The 23,209-nt window shown below is 42.8% G+C and overlaps 1 protein-coding gene across 1 annotated transcript in view; it reads left to right on the top strand.

Annotated features, from left to right (window-relative positions):
• LOC143925685 (dynein axonemal heavy chain 11-like) overlaps positions 1–23,209 on the top strand; it is a 701,866-nt gene that overhangs the window by 549,255 nt on the left and 129,402 nt on the right. Inside the window, exons 58-60 of the mRNA XM_077450147.1 lie at positions 17,537–17,659; positions 18,872–19,065; positions 21,266–21,414. Coding sequence (XP_077306273.1) covers positions 17,537–17,659; positions 18,872–19,065; positions 21,266–21,414 — 466 coding nt within the window. The remainder of the gene's footprint in view (positions 1–17,536; positions 17,660–18,871; positions 19,066–21,265; positions 21,415–23,209) is intronic.

Raw genomic sequence — 23,209 nt, 5'->3', positions numbered from 1 at the left:
GTCTCCTGCAGTATGTCCGCAGTCTCTGATTGTCTCCTGCAGTATGTCCCCAGTCTCTGATTGTCTCCTGCAGTATGTCCGCAGTCTCTGATTGTCTCCTGCAGTATGTCCGCAGTCTCTTATTGTCTCCTGCAGTATGTCCCCAGTCTCTGATTGTCTCCTGCAGTATGTTCGCAGTCTCTTATTGACTCCTGCAGTATGTCCCCAGTCTCTGATTGTCTCCTGCAGTATGTCCGCAGTCTCTGATTGTCTCCTGCAGTATGTCCGCAGTCTCTGATTGTCTCCTGCAGTATGTCCCCAGTCTCTAATTGTCTCCTGCAGTATGTCTGCAGTCTCTGAACCTCTCCTGTAGTATGTCTGCAGTCTCTGAACCTCTCCTGTAGTATGTCTGCACTCTCTGACACTCTCCTGTAGTATGTGTATTAATGTGCCCCTTTACTTGCTCAATTATTTAGGATTGCTCCACTGCTCAGTGAGAGGTAATGATGTGCATTAACCTCTAGCAACCAATCAGTGAACCTTAGTGATCTGCTTTAATCTCTAGCAGCCAATCAGTAAGTGGTAATGATGTGCATTAACCTCTAGCAACCAATCGGCAAGCAGAAATTATGTGTTGTAACCTCTAGCAACCAGCCAGCGAGCAGTAAGGATAGGCTGTAACCTCTGGCAAACAATTGCAATCACTGAATGATCTGTTGCAGTAAACTGATTTTGAGTCTACCTGCTATTTTTTGTATGTCTCAGAATGGAGGGGGGGCCCCAAGAAAATGTTTGCCCAGGGCCCAATCAAAATGAAAGACGGCCCTGCTGAGCCTATCATCTACTAGGACCCCCAGGTCCTTTTCCATCCTAGATTCCCCCAGAGGTTCTCCCCCCAGTGTATAGATTGCATTCATATTTTTGCCACCCAAATGCATTATTTTAAATTTTTCTACATTGAACCTTATTTGCCATGTAGTTGTCCACCCCATTAATTTGTTCCGATCTTTTTGCAAGGTTTGCACATCTTGCGGAGAAGTTATTGGCCTGCTTAGCTTAGTATTGTCTGCAAATACAGAGATTGAATGGGTTACCCTATCCTTCTGGTCATTTATGAACAAATTAAATAGGATTGGTCCCAGCACAGAACCCTGAGGGACCCCACTACCCACCCCTGACCATTCCGAGTACTCCCCATTTATCACCCCCTCTGAACTCGCCCTTGTAGCCAGTATTAAATCAATGTACTCACCCTATGGTCCCAAGTCCAATTTTAATTCTGTCCTCTGTTATAGACATGTGCATTTTGTTTTGTTACGAATCAAAATTCGGACGAATTTTCATTATTCGGACATTCGGATGCATCCGAATTACCGAATTGCAACGCTAACAAATTCAAACGAAATTCGAATCAAATTCGAAAAATTACATTTTGAGACCCGACTTTGGGGCCATATATCTCGGGGCCACTTATAACTAGAAACGCCAAATTTGGTAAGCAAACACAGTAGAACTAGCACTAAAACATCAATATCCAAATTTGGGGTTGCTAGCTATAAGTGGCCCCGAGATATGTGGCCCCAAAGTTGGGTCGCAAAATGTCATTCTCTTCTGCAGAAAAGTAATATAAATGAAATAAGATGTGTGTGTTTTTTTGCACTGGTACACTGCAAGTATGAGAAGTTGATGTGACAGATATATATAAGTAACTAACCATCTTCCCAAATGTATAATTCAAATAGAAAAGATTAGAAAAAAATATAATTTAATAGAATAAAATAGAAAGAATATACAACCATCTTCTGAAATTCAAATTTCAAATAGAATAAATTTGAATTTCGAATAGTATGAATTCAAAATTTTTAATTAATTAATTTTAAATTTGGATAGAAAAGATTATAATAAAATAGAAAATAGACTAGAAAAATGATAGAACAGAACAGAATAGAATATATTATATTTTATTCTGTTCTGTTCTATTGTTTTTCTAGTCTATTCTTTTATATTCTATTAAAATCTTTTCTATTAAAATCGAAATCATTATATACTAAATTCGAATTTCGGAAGATGGTGGTTTTATAATATATATATATATATTTCTTTCCGACAATCGAATTTCGTATAGAATGAATTCGAATTTGAATAGAAAAGATTAGAATGGAAATAGAGAATAGACTAGAAAAACAATAGAACAGAATAGAATATAGATACTATCTATTTAATTTTTAATTTCTTTTGCAGATTACTATTTGTTTCCATAAGATCTCCTGCAGACTATTAGCATCTATTAAAATTTTTTGCAGATCTCATGCAGACTATTAGTATCTATTTTGTTTTCTAACCAGATCTCCTGCAGACCATTAGCATCTATTTTTTTTAGCAGATCTCATGTAGACTATTAACAGCCATTTCACTTCTTTTTTTTTTTTGCAGATCTCCTGCACTGTTAGAATCAATTTCATTTTTTTTTGGACATTACTAATTATTTCCATCAGATTTCCTGCAGTATAATAACATATATTTAATTGTTTGCAGATCTCCTGCAGACTATTAGCATCTATATCTAAAGGAAATGGCTGTTCTAATGCAAAAAAATAAAAATAAAAATGAAATAGATGCTAATAGTCTGCAGAAGATGTGCAAAAAATGAAATAGATGTTAATATACTGAAGGAGATCTGATGGAAATAAATAGTAATCTGCAAAAAAAAAAAAAAAGAAAAATGAAATTGAGTCTAACAGTCTGCAGGAGATCTGCAAAAAAAGAAGTGAAATGGCTGTTAATAGTCTACATGAGATCTGCTAAAAAAGAATAGATGCTAATAGTCTGCAGGAGATCTGGTGAAAAAAATGAAATAGATGCTAATAGTTTGCAGTAGATCTTATTAAAACAAATGGTAATCTGCAAAAAAAATTTAAAATGAAATAGATAGTATCTATATTCTATTCTGTTCTATTGTTCTAGTCTATTCTCTATTTCTATTCTAATCTTTTCTATTCAAATTCAAATTCATTCTATATGAAATTCAAATGTTGGAAATATATATATATATATATATATATATATATATATATAACCATCTTCCTAAATTCGAATTTAGTATATAATGATTTTGATTTTAATAGAAAAGATTTTAATAGAATATAAAAGAATAGACTAGAAAAACAATAAAACAGAACAGAATAAAATATAATATATTCTATTCTGTTCTGTTCTATCGTTTTTCTAGTCTATTTTCTATTTTATTATAATCTTTTCTATCCAAATGTAAAATTAATTCATTAAAAAATTTGAACTTGCCAAAAGTTGTGTATTGTATTTGTCCACTTGCCACGTCACCTGCCACAAGTTGTGTATTGTCCACTTGTCACGTCACCTGCCACAAGTTGTGTATTGTCCACTTGCCACGACACCTGCCACGAGTGCCACGTGACTGGCCATGAGTGCCACGTGACCTGACACGAGTGCCATGTGACCTGACACGAGTGCCACGTGGCCGGCCACGAGTGCCACGTGACTTAACACGAGTGCCATGTGACCGGCCAGGAGTGGCATGTGACCAAGTTGTGGATTGTCCACTTGCCACGTCACCTGCCACCAAGCGACCCCAGATATGGGCAATATGAAAGTACTTTTCTGCAGCAGAGAATGACATTTTGCGACCCGAATTTGGGGCCACATATCTCGGGGTCACTTATAGCTAGAAACACCAAATTTGGTATTCAAACACAATAGAACTAGCACTACAACATATACAAATTTGTGTTTTTTTAGCACCAAGTGACCCCGAGATACGTGGCCCCAAAGTCGGGTCACAAAATGTCAAGCACTTTTGTGCAGCAGAGAATTGCATTTTGTGACCCGAATTTGGGGCCACATATCTCGGGGTCACTTATAGCTAGAAACACTAAATTTGGTATGCAAACACAATACAACTAGCACTACAACATATACAAATTTGGGGTTTCTATCACCAAGTGACCCCGAGATACGTGGCCCCAAAGTCAGGTCACAAAATGTCAAGTACTTTTGTGCAGCAGAGAATTACATTTTGCGACCCGAATTTGGGGCCACATATCTCGGGGTCACTTATAGCTAGAAACACCAAATTTGGTATGCAAACATAATAGAACTAGTACTACAACATATACATTTAGGGGTTTCTAACACTAAGTGACCCCGAGATACATGGCCCTAAATTCAGGTCGCAAAATATTTTCGAATCCGGTTGAAATAGTTTCGAATGCGGTTGAATAAATTTCGAATCATGTTGAAATCATTTCAAATTCGGTAGAAATATTTTCGAATTTGGTTGAAATATTTTCGAATGTGACCGATTTTTCGAATTCGGCAGAAAACTAAACGAAATACGAAAACAAATTTAAAGAATTTAACTAGTATAACTAAACAAAATTAATTAACGAATTAAAACTAAACGAAACAAAACAAATTTTTTCCTTTTGCACATGTCTACTCTGTTAACCATGGAGGTGCTTCTTGTGATGTGTCTTGAGGATAAACACTGCAGTTTTGGTTACTGAAGCCCCCCAATTCCCTCGTGAAGACTGAGGAGAAGAATACATTCAATAATAGTCTATCTTAGCCGTCCTTATTGCACCCTTACATTTCTTGTTGCATTCTTTATAAAGTCTGAATGCTTATGATGATCCCTCAACCTTGTATTTTTTGAAGGCCTTCTCCTTTACTTTTATATGCATTTTTACATTGGGGTTAAGCCATCCAGGACTTTTGTTCGCTCTTTTAAATTTATTACCCAATGGGATGCCCTCTGCATTCTTTGTTCTTAAGATTTTATCCCAATTTATGCCATGAAAGTAAAGTATTAACACTTTAACTGCCACACATCAACACAGGCATGTAAACAAACTGCTTAATCAGCTTCAACAGAGGTGAAATTGGTGTCTAATAGACCAATGTTGTTCTCTTAAAGAGAACCTGTCACCTGCACTCTGCTATCACATAGGAGAGCTGTCAGCCCCTTGTGATAGCAATAAAGTTACGTTGAAAAAACTAAAATGTTGAAAACAAACACATTTTTAAAAGCCTCCTTCTGCCCCCACATACATACAAACACATTAACAGTAAAAAATGTAGGGCCATCATTTACTGTTAACTCAAAAACTGTAAAGACTTGTAAAACATCGCCTATGGAAAATTTTCAGTACTGTCGTTTTTTGCCGTTTCACAGGCACATGTAATTTAACTTGACACAACCTCATCTTATATGTAGCCACTCTGCTACATTCTGCTAAGCAGGAGTGTCTCTTTAAATGTAATCTGCATAGCTGTAGTCAGCTCATGCCAATTTATAGTCTGTGTTTGTTCAGCTTCCCCCAAGCTCAGCCTAACCGTCTGTTTTCCTTTCTGTCAGTAAGTGGCTCTGTCAGTAGATGGGTCTGGATTATGAATGTTCATATATTTATACAGCCAACCATGAGCAGTTTCTTTACCAGTGGGGTATAATGGGAAAGGGTATAAGTATTTGGAGTGAGCTGATGCAAGCTCTCTTAAAGCTGGGATGTGGCCCCCAGGAGGGTGAACATGGACTGAGCTGCATCTTTAGGCCTGCCTATAGGAAGAAGAAGATGAGTTTACACCTGTAGCTTAGGCTTGCTTCTGTTCATCATCTGGCTGCAGAATGGAGTCCCAAGATAGCTGGTGGAGTTTTCTGAAGGAAGCTGGAAACAGGATGGAGTCTCATAGGGGATGGTTGACTCTACTGGGCTAAAATAGGTTGCAATCAGGGGAGCTGGTTGAATCACTTGGAGAAGGGATGCAGTGTTGTCCCCAGTGTTTACTGGAAGAGCTTAATTCACAGGAGTGTCGGATTCAACCTAAATGCCCTTTCATGTGCAGTAACATGTGGAGTCTGGAGTTCGGCTTTAACATGGAGCATCTGTAACCCTAACCCTCTCTCATTCAGTTGAAACCTGAAAATTGGCTTGTGCAGGAAGGGGGAAAAATGCCCAGTAGGCAAGTAGTTATGAATCTTCAGATCTAAAATGTGCATTTTAATGTGAGCAATTAAAAAATAAAGGCTACAGCAGCTAAACTGTTACAGGACCATATGTATAACATGTAGGCACTATAGTGGGTAAGGGGTAAATGGTCATGTAGTGCTTGATAGTGATGGCCGAACGGTTCGCCCGGCGGTCGTTTCGCGGCGAATTTCCGACTTTCGCCGTCCGCGGGTTCGAACGCCTTTTTCCGTCGTTCGCCCCGGCGGACTTACGTGTTTAATGTATACAAGAACTTTAACCTTTCGTGACACGTTTATCATGTGTTACAGGACAACCAATTGAGACATGACAGCTCATGGACACTTGGACATTCCCCCTAACCTATAAATACACCCGATCCGGTGGCCATTTTACATTCTTTCTTCTGTCACTGTAGGGAAAGGATCCTGTGTGGAGTAGGGACAGAGAAAACGCTAGCTATTTGGTACACAAAAGTTCTTTTCAGGACTGGTATAGGTGTTAGGTCAGCAGCCTGAGTTTCTTTTGTCAGTTTAGATAAAGGGACAGAGCGCTGTATGCTGCTATTTTAGGGACAGCTCAGCCAGATTAGTCTTTCTTCATCATCATCATCATCATCATCATTAGCTGTTACTATCAGGTCCACAAAAGAGCTGTTCCAGCTAATCGTTCCAGCCTACTCTTTTTTGCCAATTTGTATAGGGACAGGCAGGAAGCAGTGTGTCAGGCAGTGAGGATAATTTTAAAGACTTGCTGTTACTATTAGTTCCACAAAGGTTCTTTTCAGGACTGGTATCAGTGGTACGGTAATAGGCTTGTACACGTATAATATTCTTTCTTCCAAATATAGAAAGAATATTATACTTGACTGCTGCCCTTCTGCTGCAGTCTGCTAATCATTCACAACTCACTTGTTCCACAAAGCTCTTTATCAGGACTGGTAACTTGGTCTGTCTAGGGTGCTACGGTACATAGGCTTGGGTGCGGTACAGTCTGCTGTTCTGTAAGGACCGCTATCGGTCCACAATACATAGGGTTGCCGTGCACTACTGCTGACCGCTGCCCTATACTGCAGCAGTCCTTCAGCGGTATAGGGACTGACGCACAGTCTGCTAAACACTAATACACAACCTGCTTGGTCCACAAAAGTTCTTATAAGGACTGGTAACTTGGTATAGGGTGCTACGGTACATAGGCCTGAGTGCGTTACAGTCTGCTGTTCTGTAAGGACCGCTATCGGTCCACAATACATAGGGTTGCCGTGCACTACTGCTGACCGCTGCCCTATACTGCAGCAGTCCTTCATTGGTATAGGGACTGACGTACAGTCTGCTAATCACTAACACACAACCTGCTTGGTCCACAAAAGTTCTTATAAGGACTGGTAACTTGGTATAGGGTGCTACGGTACATAGGCCTGAGTGCGTTACAGTCTGCTGTTCTGTAAGGACCGCTATCGGTCCACAATACATAGGGTTGCCGTGCACTACTGCTGACCGCTGCCCTATACTGCAGCAGTCCTTCATTGGTATAGGGACTGACGTACAGTCTGCTAATCACTAACACACAACCTGCTTGGTCCACAAAAGTTCTTATAAGGACTGGTAACTTGGTATAGGGTGCTACGGTACATAGGCCTGAGTGCGTTACAGTCTGCTGTTCTGTAAGGACCGCTATCGGTCCACAATACATAGGGTTGCCGTGCACTACTGCTGACCGCTGCCCTATACTGCAGCAGTCCTTCAGCGGTATAGGGACTGACGCACAGTCTGCTAAACACTAACACACAACCTGCTTGGTCCACAAAAGTTCTTATAAGGACTGGTAACTTGGTATAGGGTGCTACGGTACATAGGCCTGAGTGCAGTACAGTCTGCTGTTCTGTAAGGACCGCTATCGGTCCACAATACATAGGGTTGCCGTGCACTACTGCTGACCGCTGCCCTATACTGCAGCAGTCCTTCATTGGTATAGGGACTGACGTACAGTCTGCTAATCACTAACACACAACCTGCTTGGTCCACAAAAGTTTTTATAAGGACTGGTAACTTGGTATAGGGTGCTACGGTACATAGGCCTGAGTGCAGTACAGTCTGCTGTTCTGTAAGGACCGCTATCGGTCCACAATACATAGGGTTGCCGTGCACTACTGCTGACCGCTGCCCTATACTGCAGCAGTCCTTCATTGGTATAGGGACTGACGTACAGTCTGCTAATCACTAACACACAACCTGCTTGGTCCACAAAAGTTCTTATAAGGACTGGTAACTTGGTATAGGGTGCTACGGTACATAGGCCTGAGTGCGTTACAGTCTGCTGTTCTGTAAGGACCGCTATCGGTCCACAATACATAGGGTTGCCGTGCACTACTGCTGACCGCTGCCCTATACTGCAGCAGTCCTTCATTGGTATAGGGACTGACGTACAGTCTGCTAATCACTAACACACAACCTGCTTGGTCCACAAAAGTTCTTATAAGGACTGGTAACTTGGTATAGGGTGCTACGGTACATAGGCCTGAGTGCGTTACAGTCTGCTGTTCTGTAAGGACCGCTATCGGTCCACAATACATAGGGTTGCCGTGCACTACTGCTGACCGCTGCCCTATACTGCAGCAGTCCTTCATTGGTATAGGGACTGACGTACAGTCTGCTAATCACTAACACACAACCTGCTTGGTCCACAAAAGTTCTTATAAGGACTGGTAACTTGGTATAGGGTGCTACGGTACATAGGCCTGAGTGCAGTACAGTCTGCTGTTCTGTAAGGACCGCTATCGGTCCACAATACATAGGGTTGCCGTGCACTACTGCTGACCGCTGCCCTATACTGCAGCAGTCCTTCATTGGTATAGGGACTGACGTACAGTCTGCTAATCACTAACACACAACCTGCTTGGTCCACAAAAGTTCTTATAAGGACTGGTAACTTGGTATAGGGTGCTACGGTACATAGGCCTGAGTGCAGTACAGTCTGCTGTTCTGTAAGGACCGCTATCGGTCCACAATACATAGGGTTGCCGTGCACTACTGCTGACCGCTGCCCTATACTGCAGCAGTCCTTCATTGGTATAGGGACTGACGTACAGTCTGCTAATCACTAACACACAACCTGCTTGGTCCACAAAAGTTCTTATAAGGACTGGTAACTTGGTATAGGGTGCTACGGTACATAGGCCTGAGTGCGTTACAGTCTGCTGTTCTGTAAGGACCGCTATCGGTCCACAATACATAGGGTTGCCGTGCACTACTGCTGACCGCTGCCCTATACTGCAGCAGTCCTTCATTGGTATAGGGACTGACGTACAGTCTGCTAATCACTAACACACAACCTGCTTGGTCCACAAAAGTTCTTATAAGGACTGGTAACTTGGTATAGGGTGCTACGGTACATAGGCCTGAGTGCAGTACAGTCTGCTGTTCTGTAAGGACCGCTATCGGTCCACAATACATAGGGTTGCCGTGCACTACTGCTGACCGCTGCCCTATACTGCAGCAGTCCTTCATTGGTATAGGGACTGACGTACAGTCTGCTAATCACTAACACACAACCTGCTTGGTCCACAAAAGTTCTTATAAGGACTGGTAACTTGGTATAGGGTGCTACGGTACATAGGCCTGAGTGCAGTACAGTCTGCTGTTCTGTAAGGACCGCTATCGGTCCACAATACATAGGGTTGCCGTGCACTACTGCTGACCGCTGCCCTATACTGCAGCAGTCCTTCAGCGGTATAGGGACTGACGCACAGTCTGCTAAACACTAATACACAACCTGCTTGGTCCACAAAAGTTCTTATAAGGACTGGTAACTTGGTATAGGGTGCTACGGTACATAGGCCTGAGTGCAGTACAGTCTGCTGTTCTGTAAGGACCGCTATCGGTCCACAATACATAGGGTTGCCGTGCACTACTGCTGACCGCTGCCCTATACTGCAGCAGTCCTTCATTGGTATAGGGACTGACGTACAGTCTGCTAATCACTAACACACAACCTGCTTGGTCCACAAAAGTTCTTATAAGGACTGGTAACTTGGTATAGGGTGCTACGGTACATAGGCCTGAGTGCGTTACAGTCTGCTGTTCTGTAAGGACCGCTATCGGTCCACAATACATAGGGTTGCCGTGCACTACTGCTGACCGCTGCCCTATACTGCAGCAGTCCTTCATTGGTATAGGGACTGACGTACAGTCTGCTAATCACTAACACACAACCTGCTTGGTCCACAAAAGTTCTTATAAGGACTGGTAACTTGGTATAGGGTGCTACGGTACATAGGCCTGAGTGCGTTACAGTCTGCTGTTCTGTAAGGACCGCTATCGGTCCACAATACATAGGGTTGCCGTGCACTACTGCTGACCGCTGCCCTATACTGCAGCAGTCCTTCAGCGGTATAGGGACTGACGCACAGTCTGCTAAACACTAACACACAACCTGCTTGGTCCACAAAAGTTCTTATAAGGACTGGTAACTTGGTATAGGGTGCTACGGTACATAGGCCTGAGTGCAGTACAGTCTGCTGTTCTGTAAGGACCGCTATCGGTCCACAATACATAGGGTTGCCGTGCACTACTGCTGACCGCTGCCCTATACTGCAGCAGTCCTTCATTGGTATAGGGACTGACGTACAGTCTGCTAATCACTAACACACAACCTGCTTGGTCCACAAAAGTTCTTATAAGGACTGGTAACTTGGTATAGGGTGCTACGGTACATAGGCCTGAGTGCAGTACAGTCTGCTGTTCTGTAAGGACCGCTATCGGTCCACAATACATAGGGTTGCCGTGCACTACTGCTGACCGCTGCCCTATACTGCAGCAGTCCTTCATTGGTATAGGGACTGACGTACAGTCTGCTAATCACTAACACACAACCTGCTTGGTCCACAAAAGTTCTTATAAGGACTGGTAACTTGGTATAGGGTGCTACGGTACATAGGCCTGAGTGCAGTACAGTCTGCTGTTCTGTAAGGACCGCTATCGGTCCACAATACATAGGGTTGCCGTGCACTACTGCTGACCGCTGCCCTATACTGCAGCAGTCCTTCAGCGGTATAGGGACTGACGCACAGTCTGCTAAACACTAATACACAACCTGCTTGGTCCACAAAAGTTCTTATAAGGACTGGTAACTTGGTATAGGGTGCTACGGTACATAGGCCTGAGTGCAGTACAGTCTGCTGTTCTGTAAGGACCGCTATCGGTCCACAATACATAGGGTTGCCGTGCACTACTGCTGACCGCTGCCCTATACTGCAGCAGTCCTTCATTGGTATAGGGACTGACGTACAGTCTGCTAATCACTAACACACAACCTGCTTGGTCCACAAAAGTTCTTATAAGGACTGGTAACTTGGTATAGGGTGCTACGGTACATAGGCCTGAGTGCGTTACAGTCTGCTGTTCTGTAAGGACCGCTATCGGTCCACAATACATAGGGTTGCCGTGCACTACTGCTGACCGCTGCCCTATACTGCAGCAGTCCTTCATTGGTATAGGGACTGACGTACAGTCTGCTAATCACTAACACACAACCTGCTTGGTCCACAAAAGTTCTTATAAGGACTGGTAACTTGGTATAGGGTGCTACGGTACATAGGCCTGAGTGCGTTACAGTCTGCTGTTCTGTAAGGACCGCTATCGGTCCACAATACATAGGGTTGCCGTGCACTACTGCTGACCGCTGCCCTATACTGCAGCAGTCCTTCAGCGGTATAGGGACTGACGCACAGTCTGCTAAACACTAACACACAACCTGCTTGGTCCACAAAAGTTCTTATAAGGACTGGTAACTTGGTATAGGGTGCTACGGTACATAGGCCTGAGTGCAGTACAGTCTGCTGTTCTGTAAGGACCGCTATCGGTCCACAATACATAGGGTTGCCGTGCACTACTGCTGACCGCTGCCCTATACTGCAGCAGTCCTTCATTGGTATAGGGACTGACGTACAGTCTGCTAATCACTAACACACAACCTGCTTGGTCCACAAAAGTTCTTATAAGGACTGGTAACTTGGTATAGGGTGCTACGGTACATAGGCCTGAGTGCAGTACAGTCTGCTGTTCTGTAAGGACCGCTATCGGTCCACAATACATAGGGTTGCCGTGCACTACTGCTGACCGCTGCCCTATACTGCAGCAGTCCTTCATTGGTATAGGGACTGACGTACAGTCTGCTAATCACTAACACACAACCTGCTTGGTCCACAAAAGTTCTTATAAGGACTGGTAACTTGGTATAGGGTGCTACGGTACATAGGCCTGAGTGCAGTACAGTCTGCTGTTCTGTAAGGACCGCTATCGGTCCACAATACATAGGGTTGCCGTGCACTACTGCTGACCGCTGCCCTATACTGCAGCAGTCCTTCAGCGGTATAGGGACTGACGCACAGTCTGCTAAACACTAATACACAACCTGCTTGGTCCACAAAAGTTCTTATAAGGACTGGTAACTTGGTATAGGGTGCTACGGTACATAGGCCTGAGTGCAGTACAGTCTGCTGTTCTGTAAGGACCGCTATCGGTCCACAATACATAGGGTTGACGTGCACTACTGCTGACCGCTGCCCTATACTGCAGCAGTCCTTCAGCGGTATAGGGACTAAGAGTTTTGTCACAGGGTGATTTAAAAAATGACAGGCAGAGGAAGAGGCAGGCCCTTCCGCAGGGGTGGTAGGGGTAGGGCAGGAGCAACAGCCTTGAGCCAAAGTGGGAAGTTGCAGAAGGTGCGTTCAATTACTTTAAAGGACGCACCAGACTTGGTTGAGTGGCTCACTCAGCCTTATTCTTCTGCACCCTCCTCATCCTCTCGATCTGCACCCTCTTCTTCACTCTCTGCTATGTGCACCCCCAAAGACACTACCACCAACAACACCACCACCACCACATACCTTCCGCTTGAGTGCAAATGGGGGCCTTCATGCTCCAGTGTTTTAATAGGGACCCCCGTATAAAAAGCATGAGGGTCAAGGACCAGTACTGGGTGGCAACGTACTTAGATCCCCGGTACAAACACAAAATGGCGGAAATGTTACCGCCGTCGCAGAGGGCTGTCAGAATGCAGCACTTCCAGGCCTTGCTTCGAGAAATGCTGCATTCTGCTTTTGCGTGCGCTGGCAGAGGAGCAATTCCCACTCCCAGAGAAGGATTTGCGGGTACCAATCCAACAGCGCCTGCAAGAAGAGGCCGGTTTGAAGATGTGTTGGTGACTTCGGATATGAGGTCATTCTTTCAGCCGACCCATCGACAGGTGTCATCCGGATCCAGCATCAGGGAACGCCTAGACCGTCAGGTGTCCGACTACATTGGGTTAACGGCCGATGTGGACGCTCTGAGGAGTGATGAACCCCTAGACTACTGGGTGGGCAGGCTTGACCTCTGGCCAGAGCTTGCCCAATTTGCAATCGAACTGTTGGCTTGCCCCTCATCCAGTGTCCTGTCCGAAAGGACGTTCAGCGCAGCAGGGGGGATTGTGACCGATAAGCGTACTCGCCTAGCTCACCACAGTGTTAACTACCTCACATTTCTAAAAATGAATGAGGCATGGATCTCGGAGGAATTCAACACATGTGATCAGTAGACCATGTATATGTCTATAAACAATTTTTGGAATCAAGCACACAGACCTTCTTAATTCATTTGGCTCACTTCCCTGACCCAAAAAAGCACACCGTACTATATGCCCCTACCCTCCTCTTTGAAGAGGTTGAGCGGTGTCATATTTCTACTGGGGCTGCTTATTATGAGGGGTTCCCACCATCCCTGTGCTGTGCTGACTTCCTCCTGGGTGTTCTTATTATGAGGGGCTCCCACCATCCCTGTGCTGTGCTGACTTCCTCCTGGGGGTTCTTATTATGAGGGGCTCCCACCATCCCTGTGCTGTGCTGACTTCCTCCTGGGGGTTCTTATTATGAGGGGATCACACCATCCCTGTGCTGTGCTGACTTCCTCCTGGGGCTGCTTACGGTGCTGCTGTCAGCGCTGTATGTCACGGAGCTGCTGTCAGCGCTGTATGTCACGGAGCTGCTGTCAGCGCTGTATGTCACGGAGCTGCTGTCAGCGCTGTATGTCACGGAGCTGCTGTCAGCGCTGTATGTCACGGAGCTGCTGTCAGCGCTGTATGTCACGGAGCTGCTGTCAGCGCTGTATGTCACGGAGCTGCTGTCAGCGCTGTATGTCACGGAGCTGCTGTCAGCGCTGTATGTCACGGTGCTGCTGTCAGCGCTGTATGTCACGGAGCTGCTGTCAGCGCTGTATGTCACGGAGCTGCTGTCAGTGCTGTATGTCACGGAGCTGCTGTCAGCGCTGTATGTCACGGAGCTGCTGTCAGCGCTGTATGTCACGGAGCTGCTGTCAGCGCTGTATGTCACGGTGCTGCTGTCAGCGCTGTATGTCACGGAGCTGCTGTCAGCGCTGTATGTCACGGAGCTGCTGTCAGTGCTGTATGTCACGGAGCTGCTGTCAGCGCTGTATGTCACGGAGCTGCTGTCAGCGCTGTATGTCACGGAGCTGCTGTCAGCGCTGTATGTCACGGTGCTGCTGTCAGCGCTGTATGTCACGGAGCTGCTGTCAGCGCTGTATGTCACGGAGCTGCTGTCAGCGCTGTATGTCACGGAGCTGCTGTCAGCGCTGTATGTCACGGAGCTGCTGTCAGCGCTGTATGTCACGGAGCTGCTGTCAGCGCTGTATGTCACGGTGCTGATGTCAGTGCTCTGTATTACGGTGCTGCTGTCAGTGCTCTGTATCTCCTGCACCCTCTTGTTTGCCTACCCTGGTCCCTGACCTTCCCTCTCCTCCATTGCCTTCATTAGCTCCATAGTCCTGAATTGTCAGAACAATTTCCCAAATAAAAAAAAAATGCTTGTAGTTATCGATCCCAAATTCACCTCATACATGTATTATGCTATTGTCCAGGTGGTGGGACTACGTGCTACCCCCTAATAATTACCCCGTGGCCGCAAATTCGACCTAAAGGTTTGCGAAATTCGCCTCCCATTGAAGTCAATGGAGCCCGCGGCGAACGGTCGTTTTCGCGAACGTTTGTGTCCGTTCGCGTTTCGCGTTCGCGAAACGTCCCGTCGGAAGTTCGTCCATCACTAGTGCTTGAGTCCAGGGATCCATTTGTTTGCTCCCCATGTATTTGCATAGGTATTTTTTTTCCTGGGTGCTCCTTCAGCCCCCAAAAAACAACTAATATATTATTGGCATCTGAATAAACTTTGGGCAGAAATAATTCTGTTGATCTTTTTTCATATCTTGCCCAAAAAAACACAGAGAATCATTACAATAGCAACACAATTCCAGAGAGCACCAGAATGTGAAACATCTAGTTAGAAAATTAGGACTCCTACTGTGAGACCAGAGCATATACAGTTAATTCTGTGTTTTAGTCCTTACCGATTTAATGAACAAATGCTGTTTTTTATTAGATTGCAGCATATTTGTGTTGTTTTAATGGTTTATGTCTTTGCCAGTAATGCCCTTTTTTCTGTTTTACTGGAATCAATTTTAGCAAAAAAAAACTCTTAGACATCTGTACAGAATGGTTTAAATTTACACCATTTGGTTGTTTCAAATGAGATAGGAATAGCGCCTAATGCCTGTTTCAATATTTTCAGTTAGTGAGACACAGATGTCAGACAAAGAATGGTTCACAGTTAGAACATGTTATCCTTTCAGATGAAGTCACACATTTAAAGTTATCTTTTCTATTAAATTTTATGTGAGAACAAAAAATGGACAGAAGCCATTCATACTTGATCCATCGTTTTGCCATACGTTATTTTTTCACTGAGCAAGCATTGACTATAAGTTTATGGAATGCTAGTTTTCTTAAACATCAAAGCTTAGTAGTGTATCCAAGATCATCCACAGCACTATGAATCCTCTTGGTAATACTTAATAAATTTACTAACACATGTAAGTAAAAAACTGGTAACACCAGGACACTGCAAATTCCAGTTCTGTATAGTATAGACTAGATATGCCCTGCATACATAAGATGCCTTTAACAGCGTATTAGACCTAATCAGGCAGTAATTGCTCTGTTTAGGGTGTAAAACAGCTCCCTTGGGCCTCATTTACACAATATTTTAGTGCCACTTGGGGCAAGAATCTAGTGAACTCATTCAGGTGGATTCACAGGTGGATGCAGAAAGTTGCAACTGGTCAGACTATATAAAACAATAACAGCCTAACTGCAGCTGTCCACTAATGTTTGTATATAATTGCACATGAAGCGATTGCCTGCAGTTATGGTGAGATGATATCTCCTGGATGCAAGCTTTTTGTGTCCAGGGGCGATCACATATCGCTAACCGCAGTTAATTGCTCCAAGTGCCATTACATCCGAACACTGGTAAACAGCTGCAGTCACTGCCAACCTGTTATTGCTCTGTATAGTCTGAGCAGTTGCAACTATCTGTACCAGATTCAGCCAAATGCAGCAAAGTTGATTGGACGGCACTTCACAGTACAGATGTACAATGATCCAAAACACACTGCAAAAGCAACTCAGGAGCTTTTAAAGGAAAAGAAATGGAATATTATGCAATAGCTGAGTCAATCACCTGATCTCAATCCAATTGAGTATGCATTTCACTTGCTGAAGGCAAAACTAAAGGCAGAAAAACCCACAAACAAAGAACAACTGAAGACAGCTGTAGAGCATGTCAAAGCATCAGAAAGGAGGAAACCCAGTCTTTGGTATTTATGTCCCAGTCTCTATGTCCATAGATTCCAGACTTCAGGCAGTCATTGCCAGTAAAGGATTCTCAACAAAATATAAAAAAATGAACATTTCATTTAGGATTATATTCATTTGTCCAATTGCATTTGATCCCCTGAAAATGGGGGGACTGTTTATGAAAATGGTTGCGGTTCCCAAAATTTGTACTTGATATTTATGTCCAACCCCTTGAATTAAAGCTGAAAATCTGCACTTCAAATTCATTTGGATTGTTTTGTTTTAATTTTATTCTGGTGAAAAAAAGTAAAACAAATGTAGCCATCATGTGTAAGGATTGGTAAGCAAGCTATCCTTTTGTCCAATAAAAGCACCTCATTGGCCAATAAGGACTCTCTTGCTGGATAACTGAATGGTTGCTGGTAGTACTTAGGTTTAGGTTGAGGTTCAGTTGAAGAAGTCAGGCCCTAGTAACCAAATGTAATTAGATCCACACAGATGGGTTTGTTTGGCTAACAATGGCACCTTGTGCAGTCTGTGATTTATAATCTGGACTTTTGCTTTTTAAATGTTTAAAATGGGTAACAGATTTGCTTTAGTAATGGGTGAGTGGTATTATATGAAGAATTCTGATTCAGTTTTACATACTTTAATAATTTAGTAAGGCATTTTCTAAAGTGAAGACTTATTCTGTCTTTATATTTCATGATTGCTGGTAGAGATCTATGGTTCAGGAGATGTGAACTCTGCTTGCCCTCCAGCAGATAGAAAAGAAACTCCCTTTAATGTATACAAGCACGTCATGTCTGACATGAACCTGTGACAGGCTTTAAGTTTTGCATGCCAATTATCTAACTACCTGTGTTATACCTTTTCAGCTTTTGATAATGAATAAAGAAATCTCGGCTCAAGAACTTGACTTTTTACTGCGCTTTAACATTGACCACATCTATAATAGTCCACTGGACTTTCTTTCAAATTCAGCATGGAGCGCCATTAAGGTATTTTTAATGTGATGCAAAAGCTTTCCTTGCTGGTGGTTCATGAATCGATTCTTCTTAGCAATCACTAGAATATCTAAATTGTACAACCTATAATTTAAATGGAATATCATTTAGGGGTGTCTGAATAAAAAAAAAAAAATTATAACAGTCATCCTATTAAGTTTTTTTTCCTATTGAGTTGAACTGATAATCCTATTTAGTAGGGTTGCATTGACAGTTGTGGCACATATCTACAAGTAGAAAAAAGCAACACTTATAATTTATTTATGACTGTGTTTTACTTGTCAATTTATGTGCAGTTTTAGCCAACCATTCTTATGATAGTCACACTTCTGCTAGTCAGTAAGACCACCTTGCTATTTCCTAGTTTGGCATTGCTGCATTCTGGGTCAGCTCAATGGACAGAGGTAACGATGCTCATTAACTGTTAAATGAAGAGGGAGCAAGGCAACAATGGAAGCTGAAATACTCAACCAATAAAATTAATGTGTGTGTCAACTTTCTGACTGTGCTGTATGAAGATGTAAATTACAAGATTGTCTGAACAGTACTGCAAATTATATGGCATGTTAAACAAACATATGTATTTCAAGTGTTTATTAAGCTGTTCTTAAAACTCAAATGAAACCAAAAGTTGTCAGGGAAAGGTTAGAACATCTGTCAGCTTATTGCCGTTGGGGAGATTTGCTCTCATTTCCCGTCCCAGTGACATCCGTGCAAAAAATGAGGACTAATGGCATCCTGGTTGCGCAAGCAGAACAAATGTCACCACTGGAGGATTTATCTTCACCTCTTGTGCTTGTGACAGCTTTAAAATTTCTCTTTACTTTCTGTCTTGTTGATTGGTCATCAGCATATACATGGACACAGACAGGCACAGAGCTTTTATAACTGTGGGGGAAAATATGTTGTTGCAACTTGTGATCTCACTGGAAAGATGTGTTGGCACAGGAAATGGAAGGGAATCACCCCAACCACCACTAGATTAAAAGACCATATAGTATCCAATCTGTGCAAGAGCATAAAATAAATTATACCAACTGAGCTACTAGCACAAAAGTAAAACAAAAGTATTCCATTATACAAAAAGTCTATATTATTTGTATAGAAAACTGAATTTGTATGGGAAACCAAACACTCTTGGGTCATTTGTTGCAGCTGATTACATTTTGCTTGTGTGTAGGCATTATTTATATTTGTGTTGTACAGACAATGAGCTTCATGGATGAATTCCGAAGTCTAGACAGAGACATTGAAGGATCACCAAAGCGATGGAAAAGAGTGATTGAATCAGAATGCCCAGAGAGGGAACGACTGCCACAAGAATGGAAAAACAAATGTTCCCTACAGAAAATGATATTAATGCGTGCACTGAGACCGGACCGAATGACTTACGCCATCAGGTATATTACAAACCAGTGGAGGACTGGGAACCTTTGAACTGCAGGGGCAAGCACAGCCAACTTGTCCTTTTCATGTGATTTCTGTTGGCTTAATAGAGTGTGCCATGCACCGTGGTGTCATATTGATTGGTGAACACGGTGAAAGGTGGATGTTCCTAAAGGACGTGGTTTAGGGGCTATATTGTCAGGCTTTTGTTTGCTTCAAGTGGGTTTTGCATTCCCATACAAGTTTATAGAATTGCAAAACCCACTGGAAGCAGGTCAGACGCAGGTCCATTGGAGGTAAAATGTAGGGCAAATGCACATATTAATTCATTCTGAATGACATTGCAAGCATCTTAAACGGGTGTCTATCAAAAAAAAAACTATTAACATGGCTTGTTTAAAAATATTGTTTTGAGCCTCTTTCAGCCACTTCCTGTCTACATGAAAGAGCTCCAGCTCCCTTATAATATAAAAGGTGGTCTGTGTGTGCACAGTAAGTGTCAGCATGGCTGCTTTTGGTTTCCAGCATTTGACAGGGCACCAAGGCAGGACCACAAATGGGAGACATTTGTCCACAACAGAAAGTGACTGAACAAGACCTTAACAGCAGGATCACCAGGTATAATATTAACCGCATAACATCATTATATGATGGCAAAGTGTCTCTACTGTGCCACATCACATACCTAGTATATGATCTGACACTTCCGGGTAGGGAGCAAACTGGAGCGCTGCCTGTGCTGTGATTAGACACAGCACAAGCCAGTCAGCGGGTGCTGGCCAATGGATGACCATCGCCACCCACTGCTCAGCGAGGAGGAAGACAGGACAGAGCTCTGCATATGTAACCAATGCAGAACTCTGTCCTGTCAGTGGAGGTATGGCAGTTTTTATTTTTTAATTTTTTTTATTTAGGAAGAAAATTGTCACATTCCTTATTAAATGCACTATACAGTAAACACATAAACACAGGTTAGGCACACATTTAACCTTTGATCACCTAGTATAGTGACAGTGCATATTTTTAGCACTGATCACTCTATTAGTGTCACTGGTTCTCACAAAGTGTCAGTTAGGGGTTGATTGACTAAAGGCATATAGACTGTGCATTTTGCAAAGTGCAGTTGCACTCTGCAAGAGCAGTTGCTCCAGAGCTTAGTAAACGAGTAGAAGCTTTGTTGACTTCCATCATCTAATCATGTACAAGCAAAAATTAATTTTCATTGTTATTTCCCTTGCACGTGACTGTGTATTCTTTGCAAAGTAAAGCTTTACCTCATTTACTAAGCTCTGGAGCAACTGCACAGCCTAGTTTCCTTTAGTAAATCAACCCCTAAAGCCCCATACACACTATCAGTTTTTCTGCTGAGTTTTTCCTTCAGATTTACCAAAAACCATATAATATGAGGTCAAACCTTAGGAATTTCAATTTGTATGCAATCGGGCAGGAACTCAAACTACATGATTTTGGTAAATCTGAAAGAAAAACTCAGCAGAAAAACTGATAGTGTGTATGGGGCTTTAGTGTCAGACTGCCCACATTTCTATCACAGTCACACTTTAAGTCTCTGATTGCTGCCATTACAAGTATAAAAGAAAAAAAAATCCAGTATATTTACCATAGTTTGTAGATGCTATAGCATTCGCGTAAACCAATCAATATACGCTTATTGGGATTTTTTTTTACCGAAGACATGTAGCAGAATACATATTGACCTAAATTTATGAAGAAATGTGATTGGATATGTTTTATAGCAGAAAGTAAAAAATATTGTTTGTTTTTTTAAAATTTTCATTTTTTTTTTTTCATTTATAGCGCAAAAAAAAAAAAAACAACCCAGTGGTGATCAAGTACCACCAAAAAACAGCTCTATTTGTGGGGAAAAAAATGAAATTATCATTTTTGTTTGTGTACAGCGTTGACCACCACGCAATTGTCAGTTAAAGTAACGCAGTGCCAAAAACCCAAAAAATGGCATGGTCATGAAGGGGGCTAAATCTTCTGGAGGGCAAGTGGTTAATAAAAGATGCAGGATTCAAAAAATCACAATTTTTTTTTTTTAATTAGTTTAACATATTTAAGCTTGTATAAGAACATAATCATTGGGGTTAAATCTACTATTGTATGGTTTTACAAAAGATCCAAACCTAGCACTGCAAAGTCTGTTTTTCTTGTATGGGGTAAATACTAATTTAAAGCACATATACATTTTAGAAACTTTGTTGAAGAGAAACTTGGAGTCAAATATGTAGAGCGGCGCAAGACAGAGTTTGCCAAATCCTTTCAGGAGAGCGGTCCAGCTTTTCCCATTGTTTTCATACTATCTCCTGGAGTTGATCCCTTGAAGGATGTAGAGACACTTGGTAAGATTTAACACAATGCCCTGTACATTTGCATTGTATACATTTAGGTATACACAGTATCTCACAAAAGTGAGTATACCCCTCACATTTTTGTAAATATTTAATTATCTCTTTTTATGTGACAGCACTAAAGTAATGACACTTTGATACAATGTAAAGTAGTGACTGTACAGCTTGAATAACAGTGTAAATCTGCTGTCCCCTCAAAATAACTCAACACACAGCCATTAATGTCGAAACCGCTGGCAACAAGAGTGAGTACACCCCTAAGTGAAAATGTCCAAATTGGGCCCAAAGTGTCAATATTTTGTGTGGCCACCATTATTTTCCAGTACTACCTTAACCCTCTTGGTCATGGAGTTCACCAGAGCTTCACAGGTTGCATCTTTCACTCCTCCATGATGACATCACAGAGCTGGTGGATGTTGGAGACCTTGCGCTCCTCCGCTTTCCATTTGAGGATGTCCCACAGATGCTTAATAGCGTTTGGGTCTGGAGACATGCTTGGCCAGTCCATCACCTTTACCCTCAGCTTCTTTAGAAAGGCAGTGGTCGTCTTGGAGGTGTGTTTGGGGTCATTATCATGTTGGAATACTGCCCTGTGGCCCAGTCTTCGAATGGAGGGGACCATGCTCTGCTTCAATATGTAATAGTATATGTTGCAATTCATAGTTCCTTCAGTGAACTGTAGCTCCCCAGTGCTGGCAGCACTCATGCAGCCCCAGACCATGACACTCCCACCACCATGCTTGACTGTAGGCAAGACACACTTGTCTTTGTACTCCTCACCTGGTTGTCGCCACAGACGCTTGACACCATCTGAATCAAATACATTTATCTTGGTCTCATCAGACCAGAGTACATGGTTCTAGTAATCATGTTCTTCCTTGTGCATCATCTTTAGAAGAGGCTTCCTTCTGGGACTACAGCAATGCAGACCAATTTGATGCAGTGTGCGGCGTATAGTCTGAGCACTGACAGGCTGATCCCCCACCCCTTCAACCTCTGCAGCAATGCTGGTACCACTCATATGTCTATTTCCCAAAGACAACCTCTGGATATGACGCTGAGCATGTTCATTCAACTTCTTTGGTTGACCATAACGAGGCCTTTTCTGAGTGGAACCTCTCCTCTTAAACCGCTGTATGGTCTTGGCCACCCTGCTGCAGCTCAGTTTCAGGGTCTTGGCAATTTTCTTATTACCTAGGCCCGTGATGGCGAACCTTGGCACCCCAGATGTTTTGGAACTACATTTCCCATGATGCTCAACTACACTGCAGAGTGGCTGAGCATCATGGGAAATGTAGTTCCAAAACATCTGGAGTGCCAAGGTTCGCCATCACTGACCTAGGCCATCTTTATGTAGAACAACAATTCTTTTTTTCAGATCCTCAGAGAGTTCTTTGCGTGAGATGCCATGTTGAACTTCCTGTGACCAGTATGAGAGAGTGATAGCGATAACACCAAATTTAACACACCTGCTTCCCATTCACACCTGAGACCTTGTAACACTAACGAGTCACATGACACCATGGAGGGAAAATTGGGCCCAATTTGTATATTTTCCCTTAGGGGTGTACTCACTTTTCTTGCCAGCAGTTTAGACATTAATGGCTGTGTGTTGAGTTATTTTGAGGGGACAGCAATTTTACACTGTTTTACAAGCTGTACACTCACCACTTTACATTGTAGCAAAGTGTAATTTCTTCAGTGTTGTCACATGAAAAGATGTAATAAAATATTAACAAAAATGTGAGGGGTGTACTCACTTTTGTGAGATACTGTATGTTTATTT

The sequence above is a fragment of the Lithobates pipiens genome, unplaced genomic scaffold, assembly GCF_037356315.1.
Source record: "Lithobates pipiens isolate NorthernLeopardFrog02 unplaced genomic scaffold, aLitPip1_a1.2 Scaffold_22, whole genome shotgun sequence".
NCBI lineage: Eukaryota > Metazoa > Chordata > Amphibia > Anura > Ranidae > Lithobates > Lithobates pipiens.
Note: the sequence above shows the minus strand (reverse complement) of the source record. Positions and strands in the feature narration are given on the sequence as shown.